The 17,185-nt window shown below is 45.3% G+C and overlaps 1 protein-coding gene across 9 annotated transcripts in view; it reads right to left on the bottom strand.

The window, feature by feature from the left end:
• The window catches only part of ZFHX3 (zinc finger homeobox 3), a 701,029-nt gene that overhangs the window by 6,461 nt on the left and 677,383 nt on the right, over positions 1-17,185 (bottom strand). For all 9 annotated transcript variants that reach the window (XM_049864644.1, XM_049864650.1, XM_049864646.1 and 6 more), the window contains 2 exons: positions 8,645-8,747; positions 1,951-7,392 (listed from right to left, as the gene is read on the bottom strand). In XM_049864644.1, the coding sequence (XP_049720601.1) occupies positions 1,951-7,392; positions 8,645-8,747 (5,545 nt within the window). The remainder of the gene's footprint in view (positions 1-1,950; positions 7,393-8,644; positions 8,748-17,185) is intronic.

Genomic DNA, 17,185 nt, shown 5'->3' with positions numbered 1-17,185 from the left:
ACTGAGCAAGTTATTTCATCTCCCAGAAGCTTGGCCATGCACTTCTGGGAGTCAGACCGACCAGGTAGGTGTGGGTAGTGGCTAACATGTATCGGCTGTGTGTCGTTGGCCCATCAGTTGACCTCGTGGAACCTCAGCTTTTCACAATAGGTGGTTGTAGGGATTAAATGAAAGACCATGTGGAAAGAACTTAGAATTAGGCTTCTGATACACTAGAGACTTAATGAACATGAGTTCCTTCCCTCCCATTCCACATCCAGTGCTCCTGAGAGCTGTGGTGCAGTCAGGTGAAGGTAACTGAGGCTACCTTGAGTAAGAGCAGACTTTTCTATCTTGAGTCCACTCTAAGTGGTCAGAACCTGAGTAGCACTAAACATATACCTGTTGACTGACTGGCTGATATTGGGTGTTGTGGAAGGAGCACATAGCACTGGGAGCCAGGAGGCCTGGGTGGGAGCTCTGGCTCCTACCCTAGCTTGCTGAATGGTCTTGACCTCTCTGGGCCTCAGTTTTCTCATCTGTAAAACAAGGGGAATAGATCAGACATTCTGATTCTAATCTGTTCACATCATTACGATATGCTGGGCCTTCCCAAGCCCCTCTGCCAGGGTCCTGGGCTGCAAGGGGAATTTAGTGCCTAGACACTTTCCGCAGCTGATTTCCTAGCTTATGTCTAGCTGGCTTTAGAATCATTCTGCAACATTACTTGCCTACACATATAAGCAACTACTTCTATGTCTTAATGCCTTCTTTTCTTGTCCTTCTCTTTGGATAAGAAACTGGACCAGGAATAATGTAGCTTCATGTTCTGTAAAACAGCCAAAATTGTAAAACTGGGAATTAATTCAACCAGCAACTGGGACTGCTGTAGGAAACAGCAAAGCCACCTTCAAGCACTGGGAACAAGGACACGTTTTGAAGGTAGGGAGGCACTATGAGGGGCTCTCCTTTGGTGAATGTGCACTGGCCACTGCAGGCCATTGGGTGAAGTTGCTGACTTGTGCCTAAGCCTCACAGGATATTGGAGGTGAAGGTCCAATTTACAAAAGATAGATGGATCCAGAGAAGATGGATGAGGACAGATGGAGAAACAAAAGAGGTAGACAAGAGGAACTATTAAACTCTCTATTAAGTGGAAATACAAGAGTGCTAAATATTTATGTCTCTGAATAAAGGAGGAAGCAATGGGCAAAAAGAAATGAAGGGGTGACTGAGAACCCCTCAAAATGTGCGCTAGTCAGTCTGAAGGATAAATATGTCAAAATTCAGAACTACATTGCCCAATACAAGATTCCTGGTCAGTGTATTCCAGTAGAAAGGCAATTGCATTACAAGCTAAGAGAGAACTCCAGGAGTAAGGACCCATCATAAAAGGTGCTTCCTGATACCAGTTCTCCTGCTAGAGCACGTAACTCTCTAAAAAAGAGAGCTGGTACTGCAGGCAAGGGCAAAGAGCTGATTTAAATCATCTCAAACCAGTTCCCCAGAGGGGATGACCCAGAATTAACTAGGTTTCAAAAAAAAAAAAAGGTTTCAGGTATCTTATATTTGTAACAAATCTCTAGATAGGATCAACATTTCCACAAGGACTGAATCAGTCTATGAGAGAAATGTCTTTCTTGAAAATACCTCAGGAGTTAGTATGCCAGGACCCTCAAGCTTTCCCCTGTAGCACACACCCTGGTTGTGCTACTGAACACAGGGCAAAAGAGTGGTTTCAGAAGAGATCGTTTCAATTAGCAGGTTCTATCCCTGACCTACGAAGGCAAAGAATCAGTTGCACACCAGCAGTAGGGAGACTAAATAGAAAGGAACTGAAGTTATGTTGCTGTTAGAGAACTAGAAAGAGGAAGCTTCCTACCAGTACTGGGTTTGGGTTGTGGCCACATGACAAAACTCATAATTGGGCAGCTCCTTAAAGAAGAAAGAATCACCTAGAGCAGAACCCACCTGTGTTGGATGGAGTAAAGCCTGGCAAGGAGGGGCTGTTGAGGCCGGGGAGCAACACAGGAGGAATGCCCTGGAGCGCTGGATACGCTGTAGGAAGGTTAAGAGCCTGAAGAGGGGCATTGTCAAACATCCCTTGCTGCTGAGCTGCCAGTCCGAGGACCTCATTGGCCTTTTTTATCCGGTCCAACTCTTGTTGAGCCATCAACTGACGTACAGTGGCTGGGTCAAAGTATTCTTTCTCCTTGTCCAACTGGCTTCCAATAGTGTCTTTAACTTTGGAGATATGCTGTTGGGAAAAGATATGGTCACGTACAGACAGCCGAGCGCTGTACTTGATGCCACACAAAGTGCACTCTGTTTTGGGTCCCTCATAACTTGTTTGGTTTATACCAAAATGCTTGGCCATGCTTAACTTAGACTTCTTTTCCTTTGCCCGGGCATTCTGGAACCAGACCTGAACGACTCTCTTTGGCAGTCCAATGTCATTGCCCAGGACCTCACACTCTAGCATGGTGGGCGTCCTGTAGTCATTAAAGCATGACTTGAGGACCTTTAGCTGCAGATTGGTCATTTGAGTGCGAAAACGTTTCTGCCCAGGCCTATCCCCGCTATCTCCAGATTTGCCTGTTGACCCGCTTGCACCAGGACTCGGGGAGCAGGGATCTGCAAGGCTTGAGGTTTCACTGTAGTCCACTGTGCCTTCGTTGTCATATTCCTTGCTGTAGAAGCTCGGGGCTGGGCTGACCAGACCCGATGACAACCGATCTTCATACTCAGACATTGCCATCATGGCCACTTTGGTCAACCCTTCATTGGGTGCTGAAGAAGATTTGGTTTCAGTTGCTATTCCTGTCGCACTGTCGTTATCTGCATTGCCCTCATCTCCAGTGGTGGTATCTGTGATTGCCGTGTTGACAGAGGAACAGTCGTCATTGTCCAGCTTAGTTTGGTCAAAGTTTAGATTAACGGAGGACATGGAGGGGCTTTCAAAGTCTTCAATCCCTTCCACTTTGATGGAGGAAGGGCTAAGAAGAGTTCTGGGAGATAACTCCATGGTTTTACTCACAGGCGAGAGGGGAACACCCTGACCATCACTACTGCTTGGGGGTAGGTGGGAAAAGTTAGTTCCATCAAAAATATCTCCTTTCATCTGGAGTCCCCCATCACAGTCTAACAGCATTGCAGACAGAGTTAGGTTGTAGCCAGCTCTCTTGGCTTCATGCCAGTGACGAGACCGTATGTGAGCCTCCAGGGCAGTCTTGGCTTTGAAAAGCGCTCTGCAAAAAGGGCATCTCCTGTGGGCCTGGGCTGGACCTACAGCCCGAAACTGTCCTTTCCTTTCTCGAGCTCGGGTATTCTGAAACCAAACTTGGACCACACGTTTCTTCAGGCCCACCTCATGAGCAATGTGATCCAACATCTTTCGAGTTGGATTGGAGTCCAGTAGATATTTTTGGTAGAGAATTTCTAGCTGCTCTGGTGTAATGGTTGTTCTCAAACGCTTGTCTCTCTGAGGTTCTTCTCCTCCTGTCCCACTGTCATTTTCACCAGGGCTTGCACTGGCCTTTTCTTCCAGCTTCCTCTTCAGAGTGTTCATTGTGGAGGTTGGAGTTGAAGGAGAAGTGGCTGAGCTTGCTGGAATCTGAGGTATGGCCCCCGAGAGCAGCTGGCTGGCCAGGAGTGGGTTACTAGGGTCAAAGAGCATGAAAGGCATATCCAGTGACCTGTCCAAAAACTGGGGGTGGATGAACTGGTTCTGTGCACTCAGAAAGTGAAGTTGCTGATGTTCTTGCCAGTGCTCAAATGATGGAAATGCCAATTTACACTGGTCACACTGGTAGGGGATTAGCTGAGGAGGTAGGTTTGCCAACTGTTGAGGAGTTGACGTGTGGAGGGGCTTGAGGGGAAGGTGGGAGAGCTGGGAAGGACTAGGACTCGACTGTGGTAAGGGGCACTGAGGAGGGGGCGCTTGTGGAGGTGGCTGTGGTAATGAAGGGGGAGAAGCCAGCTGTGGGAGCTTTTGTTGGGATGCGTTTGTCTTCTGCTCAGGCTGGTCTTGCTGCTGTAGCTCTTGCTTTGGTTGCCCTTGCTTCTCTTGGGTTTGGTTTGGCTGTGCACTGGGAGGTTCAGCCTGCTTTGGTTTCTCATCAGTTGCTTCTGTTTTTGAACTGAAAGTGGACAATTCGTCAGCCTCTGCTGTAAGCTGCAAGAAGGCAGAGGAAGCTGTATTGGCTGATGGAGCTGGGGCACTGTAAGCCTGTGAGGGCATTGGGGTGCTGCAGGAAGAGCTGGTGGGAGTCAGGATTTCCATGGCATCCATGGAATCCTCATTTTGGCTGTCATCCTGCCCCTCGTCATCTTCATCCTTGTAACACAGCTTCTTCTGGTGCTTGATGAGATCAAAGATGCGCTGAAACACCAGGCTACATTTTTTGCACTGGTAGTTTAAGTTGCTGGTTCGAATATATCTATCATTAGTAAGCTCACGCCGCTCTCCATCTTTGCCCTCTCCCTGATTCTCATAATTTTTCCTGGCCTTCTGTCGGGCATTTTGAAACCACACCACTATGACTCGGGTTGGAAGGTTCAGTAAATTAGAGAGTTGCTCAAATTCATCATCCTTTGGGTAAGCATTGGCATCAAAAAAGTCCTGCAGGACCCTCAGCTGGTAGTCAGTAAACCTTGTTCTTGAAGACCTCTTGCTTCCCCAGTACTCCTGCTTCTGAGGTTCTGGTGACGGGGGCCGGGAGTCAATCTTCAGCTCCTCCAGACTGGTGATGGGAGGATTGCTGAAGTTGTAAGGGGAGTCCTTGTTACGCTGCCGCTCTTTGAAGAGAGTATTTCTGAACCAGTGCTTGATCACTTTCTGGGGCAACCCAGACTTGTCTGCCATCTCTTTGATCTGTTCTTCACTGGGGGAGTTGTTAATATCAAAATATTGGCGCAGGACTCGGAGCTGGTCATCCGTGATCCTGGTTCGAGGCCTCTTATTCTGCTGTTGGAGCAGGCTTGGATTGAGCTGATGCTGGTACAGCTGGGCCAGGTCTGCAGGCAGAGGTTCCACAGGTCCAAGTTGAGGTGGCAGCTGAGCCGGTAAGGTCTGTAGTGGCATCGTCTGCATCATCAGTGGTGAGAAGATGGGCAGCTCCATTGGCATGGAGAGCTGGGTGAGTGGAACAGATGGCTGGGCTGGTGCAATCGTAGGAGACGTGATGGGTGGGGCTGAAGCAGGAATGGCTGGCGTGGAAGCTGGCTGAGGTGGTGCTGCAGGAAGAGGAGGAGGAGGAGGAGGGGGTGGAGGTGGAGGGGGTGGTGGCTCTGGGGTCTGGGGCCTCAGGGGGTAGAGTTTATCATAGTGCTCTCTGTACTGTTTGGCAAACCTCTCCAGCTGTTTAAAGGGAAAGTAATTTTGGTGAACATGCTCTTGATGACTCTTTAAAATCAAGATGTTAGAAAACAACTTGCCACAGGAATCACACTCAAGCTTTTCCAAATTCTCTCCTGGCTCCGTCTTCCCATTCTTCTTCTGTACCTTCTGTTTGTTCTCATTGTACTGAATGACCAGCTCAAAGCCAAAGTTCTCCAGCAATGCCTTGGTGGCATTCCCTCTGGCATCTGAGGCAATGCGCGGAGGGAGCATGGAAGGCTCAGAACTACTCCCTAGTGCCAACTCCTTCTTCTCTTTGGCCTTCACGGCATCTGGCAGTGATTCCTTTGGTCCTGGGTTGCCTTCTCCCCCCTCGGCACCGTCCCTCTCTCTCTGGCTTTCTTTCTCCTTTTCTTTGATGACTGATTTGTTTTTCTTCTCGGGGTGTTGTTGACTTGGCTGAAGAAGGGCAGAGTGACTCTGGGACAGAGAGAGCTGGCTCTGCTGTTGCTGCAGGATTTGCTGGTGGCTTTGCTGTGGGATCTGAACCTGAGCCTTTAAATCTTCCAGTAGGCCTGGGCCTGTCCCAGTCAGTGTCAACGCCCCGCTGGTCACGGGCAAGCTTACCTCGGGGTTGAGCTGGAACTCAGCACTGGGGATGTAGAAGGGGAAGAGGAGATGCTGTTGCTGCTGCAGCTGCAGCAAGGTCTCAGTGGTCATGGGGAAGTGAGGAAGGAGGGTGGGGTTGAACAGCTGAGACTGGATCAGGGCTGCCTGCTGCTGCAGCTCTTGCTGCAAGTGAGCTTGAACTTGGGCCTGGGCCTGGGCCAGTGTCTGTGCTTGTTGCTGCTGCTGTTGCTGTTGTTGTTGCTGCTGCCTGGAGGCAATCATATCTGCCAGCTTCTTCCGATTGGCCTCCTTGGGCTCTGAAGGGGAAGTAATATTTGCACCGATGGGATTCCCAAGGGGCGGCATACCTACACTTTCAGTGGGGACTTGGCTCAGTAAGTTGGAACTTGGAGCAATGCCAGCACCGCTTGGATTGGTGGTGGTAAAGGTGTTACTGCTGCTGGTACTCACAGGACTTGGGGTGGAAGAACTCAGAGAGACACTGGTGGTGTTCCCAGTCCCGCTGCTACTGCCACTTGCAGCCTCCAGCTTGGCTGCCCGGGCCTTGGTTTGATGCAAAACAGACCTCATATGGATCTCCAAAGTGGAACTCTGGCTATAGGCCACATTACAGGTGTTGCACTTAAAAGGTTTGTTGTCTGGGCTGCTGGTGGGTTCTGGCTGACCAGTTGCCGATTCTTGAAGGGCTCTCTTTAATTTATGCAAGTGGGAAACAGAATTGTAGTGCACTAACAGGATGTTCTTTTGAGTGAAAGATTCCTTGCAGACGGTACATTTGTAAGGGCGAGAAGGGTCTAGAAATTTTTCCATGGTAAAGTTGGGGCCTTTTCTGAAAGGTAGAGCTCTCTTTGGCTCTGAGCCTGAGTCTTCTTGTACTGACCCAGAGTCACTGCCAGTGGGGCTCTGTTTATCTTCCAAGTCACTCTCTTCTTCCTTGTCTTCCTCAACTATTATGGTGTGGTCCTCAGCCAGGGTGGGGTCTCCCATTGCCAGGAGGTCCCCGTTGACCAGAAGGCCACCATAAAGCTGCTGGATGTCAGCCTCACTCAACTCCAGGTGGCTCGTCTCGAGGTGTTTCTTCAGAGCCTGGAAAGTTCGGAAACTGCGCTGGCAAAGACAGCACATGGTGGCAGCTCTGATCACATGGTACTGAGAATGGAGCTGCAACTTTTCAATGGTCTTAAATGCCAGGCTGCACTGATTACAGCGGTACTTGTACACGTGGCGATCTGACACGGGCAGCTGAGGTCTCTTGGTGTGAACTTCACTGAAGTGTGTCTGAAGGGCAGCAGAAGTTTTGAAAACCTGGTTGCACCCCTTCTTCCAGCAGAGGAAGCCTGAGTCTTCCCTCACAGAGCCTGGGTCAGCAGGAGATGGTTTCAAATCTCCACTGTGCTCTGTACTCACTGAAGGCAAGATGTTCTTTCCCAGATCCTCTGAGGTTTCTGTAAAAAAACATCAAGCCCAAAGATAAAGAAGGCTTTGTTTCAAGGACAGCACCCAGAGTGAGCTGTCTACCTGGTGAGGACTCACTAACAGAATCTGATGATGAGGGAAATACCCAACCTGAAGGACAGAATCTCTCCACAGATCCCCCAGTATTATATATTATAAATAGGGAGCACAGGAACAGAGATGAATAAAAATACAGAAAGTTTCAACTCTTAATAGGTCTATATCACAGATCTGAAAGTCTTAACAATATTTAGTTGCTTGACTCAGAATCCTCAATTTCTCAAGAGCTGGCTCGAAAGGTGCCTGATCTTAGACTGGATTCCCCTCTTACTTTTATGTCTTTTATGTGTTAAGGATTTAGCACAGTGGATCTGAACTGTAGAATATGTGAATTACTGCTGTCCTAACTAGTGGGGAATTTATAAGAACTGCTGTCCACTGTGCTATACGAAATATACATATTTTTAGGCATTTAATAATGTGGCTGTCATCTCTAAACAACATGCAAGTGGCCAATTATTAAAGTACATTAAAATATTTTTTCTACATTGAGATCATCACACCTGTAAATACCCGACAATTAACAAGGGAGGAGGTGGGGCAGTCATTCGGCTTAATGCTTCCCAACTTAAATCTCAGGTGATTACAAGAGGTGAAAGGGGCAAGAGAGCCTCTGTGCCTCATAATGGAGGCCTACTGATCCATCTAAGTAGGTACCACTGTGTGGGCACCAACAATAGCAGAATGCATGTTGACAACAGGGTTCTTTCCAAATGTTGCACCTAAGACAATTCCAGAAGACTTAGAGAAGAACTCTGTGTAGAGGTAGCTCCTAGAAGACAACTAATCCTGTGACCCCCACATGTTTCACAAGACCCCGTTAATTACATCCTTAGAGATGGAGTGTTCAACAGCTTAGGGTGGTGGTGCTGTGGGCCTGACTTGAGTCTCTTTTTATTTACTCCCTCACTCTATAGTCCACAGGGACATGTGGTCCATACCAAAATGCTGCTGGTTCTCACACTGATTTTCTCTCATTTTGAAACCATATGAATAATATACAAATACAAACCAAGAGCTGGAGTGTAAAGTAGCTGATAATAGTGCCCCTCATCTCCTGATCAGCTACATTCAGCTTGGGAGTACTGTAAAAGAATTCTTGGCACCTTTTCTCTGGGAAAATTTTGGCTCAAGGTTTCAATTTGATTTCTATTCCCAGGGATCAAGAATAGCCATACTAACCAGGCTGCTTTCCTGCCTCTTCCAAATTGGAATTCCCATCTCGATCTGGAACGGCTGCTGGGAGGAACATGCTGCTGGGCATCACCATCTCAGGAGTGGTCACCTAAGGAGTGAGAGGCAGAGAAACAAGGAGAGTCCAATGGAGAAGAAAGAGAGACAAAGTAGGGAAATGTTTAAAAATTATTTAATAAGCAAAATTAGCCTTCACCAGTGTAAAGCCAGAGGTGTCACTTTTCATAGCTTGCTGAAGATTCATGTTTATTAGACAAAGCTCACATCAGTCAAAAGTGTTTCTACGGTTACATTCTGGACATAATTAGCAGTGCACACTTGAAGATAATCTTATTATTAATATTTTTCCTTTATGCAGAATTTTGACTTTGATCACTGACAATGTTTTGTCATGGGCTGTGAAACTTCTTGTGCAACCAATTAGGTAGATAAGTTGAAAGGCCCACCTTAAGCTGCTGAAAACATAATAAGGGCCCTAATTAAATCATACCTAGTAAAGTACACTGTAATCTTGAAGCAGGGAGCATTGTAGTACTGTTTTTAAAATGTATTCAGGCAGGAAGAGGAGGGGGATAAGCATGAAGGAAAGGGTAAGAATAAGAAGAGAACAAAGGAAAGGCTAAGGACATGCAGACACACTGGCAGATTTTCTAGGAAACAACGTTTTGTATGTAACCCTTTACAAGCTGACATCAAGAGCAAACAAGCATTCCCTGTAACTCACGTAAGCCAGGATTTCTCCTGGAGTCCTTGCCTGAGGTATACAACATCAGAGGGCACCTCTGGCCAGTGTCCTGGCCAGAGTGGGCACTCCACATAGCAGCCACATAGCAGCCTACAAGAGGAGAGCCCCATCTTGACCATATCCATTGTTCCCTAATACAGCAATTCCAGGATTAGCCTGGATCAAAAGAAGTACAGTTTTAGGTCAAATCCTCAGTCATTTCTCCAGTCCTCCTTGCCATCTGGCCAGAAACTTGTCCAAACAAGTTACTGTTTGCTCTAGGTTAATGTGATAAGTATCCCTCAATGCAAGGATAAAAAGTTCGTAGTTTAAGAAGAAGCAATATCCCTTTGCCTACTATGGGGTAAGAAGGTAGGTGGGGGTGATATTCTCAAGTAAATTAGAAATCATCATTTGATGACAGCCTGAAATGGACTGACTTATAGGTTGCAGGGACAGAAACTACAGCCACCACTAACTTTTCTACTTGGTGCCCAGCCCCACTTGGAGACATTATTTTCCCATCAAACACAATTTTACTGCAATAACATCTTTACTCGCTATTCTAAGGATTGGAACAACTAGATTTCTGTTCAAAATTAGATCCTATCTTAAATTACTATTAATTTTTAATGGTTTGGAGATCCTGGCCTTGCTTAGAGGAGCTGCTGACATGTTCACTAGACTTCTCACCGATAGGTTCAATTTCCTGGAAGAAACCTGGACAACTGCCTCCATCGACACCAAAAAGGTAACTCCCCGCCTTGTATAGACGTGTTCAAATAATTTCAGCAACCCAGATGCCTATAGTTGCAAAAATGAAGCAACAAGCTTCTGACAAATGCTGGGTTTCCACAGAGCAGGTGTGTGACAGGTGAATGTGTGTGACATAGCATCCCTGCTCTTCCTGACATCTGCACCCTCACACAAAGCTTGGTGGCAGCTGGTTAAGGCTAGCTGTTGATGAATCGTTAGGAATGGAGCAGAGATTGCCAAACTCATTCCATCTATTTTCTTTTTAATAGAAAGCATTTCTGACCAGTGTGGTTGGGGAGTCCAGTGGGAATCCAAGAAGTGAAAGGTCAACGATTAATTTATAGTCCTCAGCCGAGGGGGAGCACAAATGGTTGGGGGCAAGAAGGGGAAAACTGGAGAGGAAAAAAAGATCCCCCCCACCTCCTTCTCAGTTGTAGCTGCAGGATCAGTCCTTTTGTGGGATCTTTAGGAATTATGAAAAATGAATCAGGAGATATGGAAAAAAAAAAAGCCCTACAGAGTAAAAAAGAATAAAATTATCTAACACCTCAGCTGCACATCATTATAGAAAACTGTGGGCTTTTTATACGCATTACAGTAAGGTAGACATTCCCTCTAACCGACTCAGTAAGACGGATCAGTAATTGTTTTCATACAGTTTAATTAGAAAAACTCAGATGGCTATGAATAATAATGGAAAAGAGAGACTTTTGCACTTGAAAGGTTGAAGTCAATCAAGTGTGAATGACGGCAAAAAAGAAAAAAAAAAAAAAAAGACACCAATTCATCAGCCCTCTGTTGTCTCGCTGCGACTTTAATCATAATTCCTGATTGGGATTCAAGAAGGCAGTAAGCAGCGGTTCTTTGTCTGCCTTCACCTTCCATCAATTAACTCTCTCCGAAATATAATCATCAACCTCACATGCTCCTCTGCATCTTAATCTGGGCCTCCAAACCTGTAAGTCTTGCCCTGTATGTGTTTAAGTAATTACTTTTTATCTACCTGCATCTTCTTAGGTATAGTTTACACCATCTCTCCCTGAGTGGGAAAAAATGATTTGGTATATGAAATTTAACGGGCAAGAAATTCCCAGGAGGTGAAGAGACTCCCTTAAAGGGAAGCCTAAGAATCCAGAAATTCTGGTGGGGTATATCTGCGCATGTGTCTAAACAGGTTAACAATGGAAGCTGGCTTGTGGCATGGACTACTCGAGGACCCCATGTCAGTTCTCAGACACTAATGCCTGTTTTCATTCCTCCTTCTTCCACCAGTTTTCAAAGCTTTTCACACAAATCTTGCATGAATTTTCCTAAAGTGCCATAAATATAATCCAGCCAAGAGAGCTCAATGAAGAAAAGGATAGGTGGCCAAAGGTGAAGGAGATCCTTCAACAGTTGCCTTGGCATCCCCATTATTTCCCAATTATATCTTTCCACCAAACTGCACGGAAGGTTCAGAGTGTGCCATCCACAGTCTCTGATGAACAGCTGAAACGCAGGGAAAGAAAATCACTCAACTGTGCTCGGCCCAGTTCTTCAAAGGCCTTCTCTTTCACTAGAAGCACTGGAGTACATATGTGCGTGAGAGACTAAAACAGGGCTACATCATAACCAGAACCATCACAAGTGTGCCCAAACCTCAGACCCTCAAATAACTGGATCCCATCACCAGCTCCCGTGCACAAAGATGCACACACGCATATTCTCTGTCTACCCCCTACCTCCATCAAAAAAATCAAAGCCAAAAGTTTTGAGGTTTGGCCAGATGACAGTACACAGCTGGCCTAAACACCTACACTTACTACATTGACTATTCTATCCACTAGAATCCATTAGGTTGATTCTTCTAATAATCTGTACACCTGTAAACACTGAACACATTGTGTCCCCCACACTCTACTTGCTCTTGTATTGAGGGGACCTAAGAATATTAAAACAGACTTTTAATAAAAAGTAAAACAAAGAATTTTCTGGTTAAGAACATTCATCTCTTAGAGCCACTGTTTCCTCAGCATTTTGCATCTATGAAGATCGGTCTCAGCTATGCAAAGAGCAGTTCCATGGCAATCTTCTAGGACACTTCGTGTGCCCCTCCCATTCCTTCTGAGCCAGGTCAACTGCATCCCTCTCCAGTGTATGCAGAGCTGATCGAAATCTAGCAAGAAAACCATCAGCTGAGTTGGGATGCTGAAAGTCTAGAAACAATGGCTCTAACATTGTCTTAATGAGTAAACACGTCTCATGTATTAACAACAGAAATGATGGAGTTCTGCTCCAATGCAGAAAATCCTTTAGTTTAAACAATTCTCATAAATAACAATAGAAATAGAGGAGCTCCCCACTGATGCTGAAACTCTTCAAACTTAATTCCCAAACAACTTAGCTGTTGAGAAGGAAGAGCCTGGAGTGACTCTGCTCATGCATTCATCTGATCACCATTCGCTGAACACTGAACTCCTGTGCTGCATGCTTGTGAGATACAGAGAGCACACGATCCCTGTCCCCAAGAAGCTTACAATTCAGAATAATCAATCTTTTAGAGCTTGTGAACTCCGTAGAAAATTTGATGAAAGTTGCATTCCCCCAGAAAAATACTTTCACACATAGAGTACTGCAGATAACCTCAGGGAATTCACAGGCTCCCTAGAGAGAAATCCAGGGACTCAAGTTAATAGCCTTTGTCCTACTAAGAGAGGTGACATAGGCTATTTTAAGTATCTAGCTCCTGCCTTCTCCTAGCTTGGTTCATTATTTTGGATTATGATTCAAGTTAATGTCTTTCAAGATTCTTATTCAGTGAGTGTACCCTAGAGCCCCAAGGACATACCTTATAGAACCCAGAGTCCTAAATGTGGGCCTGATCCCCACTATGATACTTGGGAGGGGCCTCAGATGTATATTCTTTCTCAGTAGAAGGACTTAGAAGCCCTCCCCACTGACCTCTCTTCTGGGGCTGGGTGTGAAATGGCCAAACAGAACATCCTATACAGCCAAGAGGCACACTTTGCTAATTAAAGACATTATGGGACTATTTGTGCAAATTCACCTCTCAAGACCACTCTCAGACAGGCTGGCCTACCTAGGTTATATCAATGCAACCAACATGTTCTATGTGGTGAAAGGAAAGGTCTTTTCTTAGGAAAAGTGTGGATCTGGCTTCTCTGAGACCCTTATCCCTATAGCCTTGGCACTGCTCAACTAAGTAGGGCTTCTTTTTGAAACGTTCATGATTCTAAGTGAAACTAGACTTGTCAAGACTTAAGACTCTGAAGGAAGCCTCAAATCCCTCATTTTTCAGTGAAGATCAATAGAAGAACCTCAGACAGTGAAGAAGAGGGGAGGCCTTAGGAATTCTCCCCTGGCACACACTTGGCCTACCAGTCTCTACATTTTTGTGAATGAGGTTCTGTTGCTATCTCAAAAATGTGGGCATGAAGTTAAAACCTAACTGCTTCCAGGACTGAGCATTCTACCTAGTAGTGTATCAAAAGCTGACTGCCCAGTGAGTTTGCCTGCTCACTTCCTCTTCGTCCTTAGACGTTCACTGGGGCTGCTCCCTGGCCTCTACTCCTCTGCAGCTAACTAACCAGGGCAGCTCTTGGCAGAAGAGCTTCAAGGTTTCCCTCCCCCCCCCCCCCCTTTCAGCAAATGTGCTAGGCTGGTCACAGGTTCGTGGCGTCTGAGGGCTTACTGTTGTCTCTAAAACGTCTTCTCGAGGTTGCCTATCCATTCGTTTCATATTTTGAACATAAAACCCACTAGTAAAAACTGCAGAGCCATGTTAACATTCATCTGGGCCAGAAAAAAATGTAGCCCCAAACCAAATTTTTAAAACTGGGAGTGAGGAAGACCAAAAAAGAATATGGGTGAGAGAACAGGGAACACATGAGCAGTCTCTCACACACATACACATACACACACACACGCAGAAGAGAGAGCTGAGGAGGAGAATGAATTGGAGAGAAAAGCTTCATTAGACTCAGAGAGGAAAGCAGTGGCAGTATACCAAGGTCACATCTAATTTAGACCATCTAATTGGCAAACAGGGCTCCAAATGGCTATCATCTCACAGGGCTTGGATTAATGAAGCCCGATTATTTTCATTACCTTCCTCTGAGATGGAGACAAAGTGAGATAGCAGGTACCAGGCGGGTGCAACAGCCTGAGGGCCAGTGGCCACCAGAGAGCCCCAGTGGGGGGAGGGGTGAGAGCAAGACAGCCAGCCTGTCCCAGAGACACACAGACACACATGTAGCACAGAGGCAGAGAAATGACTGAAAAATCACAGAAGACAAACTATTGCTCCCTAAAGAGAGATACAGAGGAAACTGCAGGCAGTGAGGGCCAGGAGCAGGAAGAGCAGTCTGTGCACACACATACACAATATTAACCAGCAAGAGGAAAAAGACAAAGGGCTAGCGAAAAAGGTGTTCCAGGGCTGCTCAGGAAGCAATCCCCATCTTCATTTTGAGGCCATATTTTGTTAAGTAATCTAAGAACAAAGACTATTTCCCCAAATTAATGCTCTAGGATCCCAGTAGTATGTCCCGTCACTTAAAAAGATAGTGATCAATTAGAGCAATTTAAGAGTATTGAGATGTCATGGTAGGTGGACTTCCCCATTTTTACCTAGGGGTCACAAACATGTTCCCAACCCCTGTACCCTCCCTCCCCAAAAGATTGGGAAGTTAAGACCAAAAAGTAGCAGTTTCTACATCACCACTGATTTGAAATCTCCAGCTTCTGTGTAAATAGACCAGACTCAGTTATATGAAACTTGACATTGGGGGTGGGCTTCCAGCCAGGCCTGGAGGGGCACTTGTCTCATCTCTCTTTAAGCTTTACAGATTTCTTTCATATGACGTGTGTAAAGACACCATTTGGAGCTCTGTTTCCAACAGGTCAAACAGAATGAAGTGCCGTGGGTGCCGTTTCCACAGTGGAGGGCCAGAGCTGCAACTGCTCCCAGTAGAGAATATTTTTTAAGCCCCCTCATCTGTAAAAGGAAGGGGGCCCATGGAAGACACAGATATGAGATGCAGAGCATAAGCAAGCAGCCATCACCATAGTAACAGACATATTAGACACTGCAGGTTCCTGAAAGCTGTCTGATAAGGTATTATTAAATGAAGCCTCCTCAAAACACTCTCCATTTACAACTGAACGGAAAGACATTGTGTAGAAAGTAATCTCTTTCCGTTCATCAGGGCGGAATTTACTTTTAGAGGGACCAAAACCCAATTCAAGCTAGATCCTGAGAACTTGGACTCAGACAGCAAATAATATTTACCAGAATTTATAGCTTTAGACACTCTGGACACACCCAGGTCTGCCAGGAATTTTCTTTTTGGTTGATTTTGCCAGCTTTTCCTATTCTGCAGCCAAACACTACCTCTGATGAGGAAGTTGTCACTCCGCTCACTGCCATTCATTTAGCCACTCAGGGACAAAGCAGACATAACTTTCTCCTCTTGGAGGATGAATAACTGTGGACTGGCTATTTCTTAATGATATTGTTTAGAAAATGGAGGTTCAATTTGAGGGGCATTTCTCATCCTCCCGTTTGCAGAGCTCCCTCTCCAGTTAGCCAGGAGTAAACAGAGATATAGTCAGAAAGCCTAACCAATACTTTTCCATGGCCAATTTTCTAATAAAATTACACTAAAACACCCTCTAGGTGCATGATTTTAACCACCGTTCATTATAATCACTTAGTTGTAAAATAGCTGCAAATTCTGTTTTAATACCAAACTTCTCAGAGAAAAGATACTACCATCTGTTTTGATTTGTCAGCTGCACAGACCAGGATCAGGATTCCAGTCCTCAAGAGAATTCCAGCCTCACCCTGTGATATGGTTACAAATTTCCCCCTAACCCTGGATGCTCATCTTTTACTGCTAAATTAAAGGGTCTACATGGAAATGCATTATTTGGCTCAATGCAAACCATCCTCACGACTTGAAAAACCAACTCAATACCAACAGCCCAGCACTGACTCCATCTTCCTATGCAAATAAATAAATAAGAGAGTACAAAATCACCCTAACATGCACTTTTATGCAAAGAATAAAAAACCCTTATTACAATTTATGTTTCCTACAACTTTCAACTTATTCCTGAAGCCACTAACATTCTCTTGTTGCTAACAGATCAACTTCCTATAACCAGCACATTCCCCACAATTTGCACACTTCACAGAAACATTTGGAAAGCATCTCCATTGTCTGCTGTGGAAAGACGAGGCAGGCAGGGGTTCCTATGCAAAATGCCAAACATAGGACCTTTAGGGAAAATGTTTCTCCTACATAATTATGCTGCCAGGGATTCTTCTAGAACAACATTTCTTAACCAAGTTCCATAGATTAACTTCAGGGTATCCTTATGCTCCCCGGCATTAAATGCACACTTTTGTATACGCAGAATACTTGATGGAAGTCTGTAAGAGTGGCTGTCAAACTTTAGCGTGCACAGAATAACTTAGCATGGCTGTTACACAGCTTTCATCAGAGTATCCAAAAGGTTGAGAATCACTTACTTGAGAAGATGCTAGTTAGTGGGTTAACTCCCAGAAGTATCTTAAGATTATTTCTGGGAGTTACACCATTAGCATTCTGTCCCTGGAGACTTTGTTGGCAGATGAAGAAGATTCATAATGATCACCAGACTCACTACGTTACATGTGCTTTACTACTGCTATTGTAAAAAAAAATGACAAACAACAGATATTTAAAACATAATTTATGCTGTAGTCCCTAGGGATGAAGAAATGAAGTGTTGTACTGTCTATTACAAATCAGTCATGCAAATTACTACTGGCCCAGAGTTCCTAGAGTAGATTTATATTAAACAGAAAAAATAATCACCTGAGCCAAAGAAAAATGTAGTTAGGTATTATTGATAGTGTCTCCTTCCCCGCACCTCTTTCTGCTACTTCAGGCTACCACGGTTCCAGCAGACTAGGTGATGGAAAGTATGACGAGGCCTGGGAAAATCCCCCTTGTTGAGTTATTTCCAAGCTTGGTGACAATGCTGAGGAAACCAAATTTATA

The sequence above is a fragment of the Elephas maximus genome, chromosome 21, assembly GCF_024166365.1.
Source record: "Elephas maximus indicus isolate mEleMax1 chromosome 21, mEleMax1 primary haplotype, whole genome shotgun sequence".
Taxonomy (NCBI): Eukaryota; Metazoa; Chordata; class Mammalia; order Proboscidea; family Elephantidae; genus Elephas; species Elephas maximus.
The sequence above is the reverse complement of the archived record's forward strand: the minus strand, read 5'-3'. Positions and strand labels throughout refer to the sequence as shown.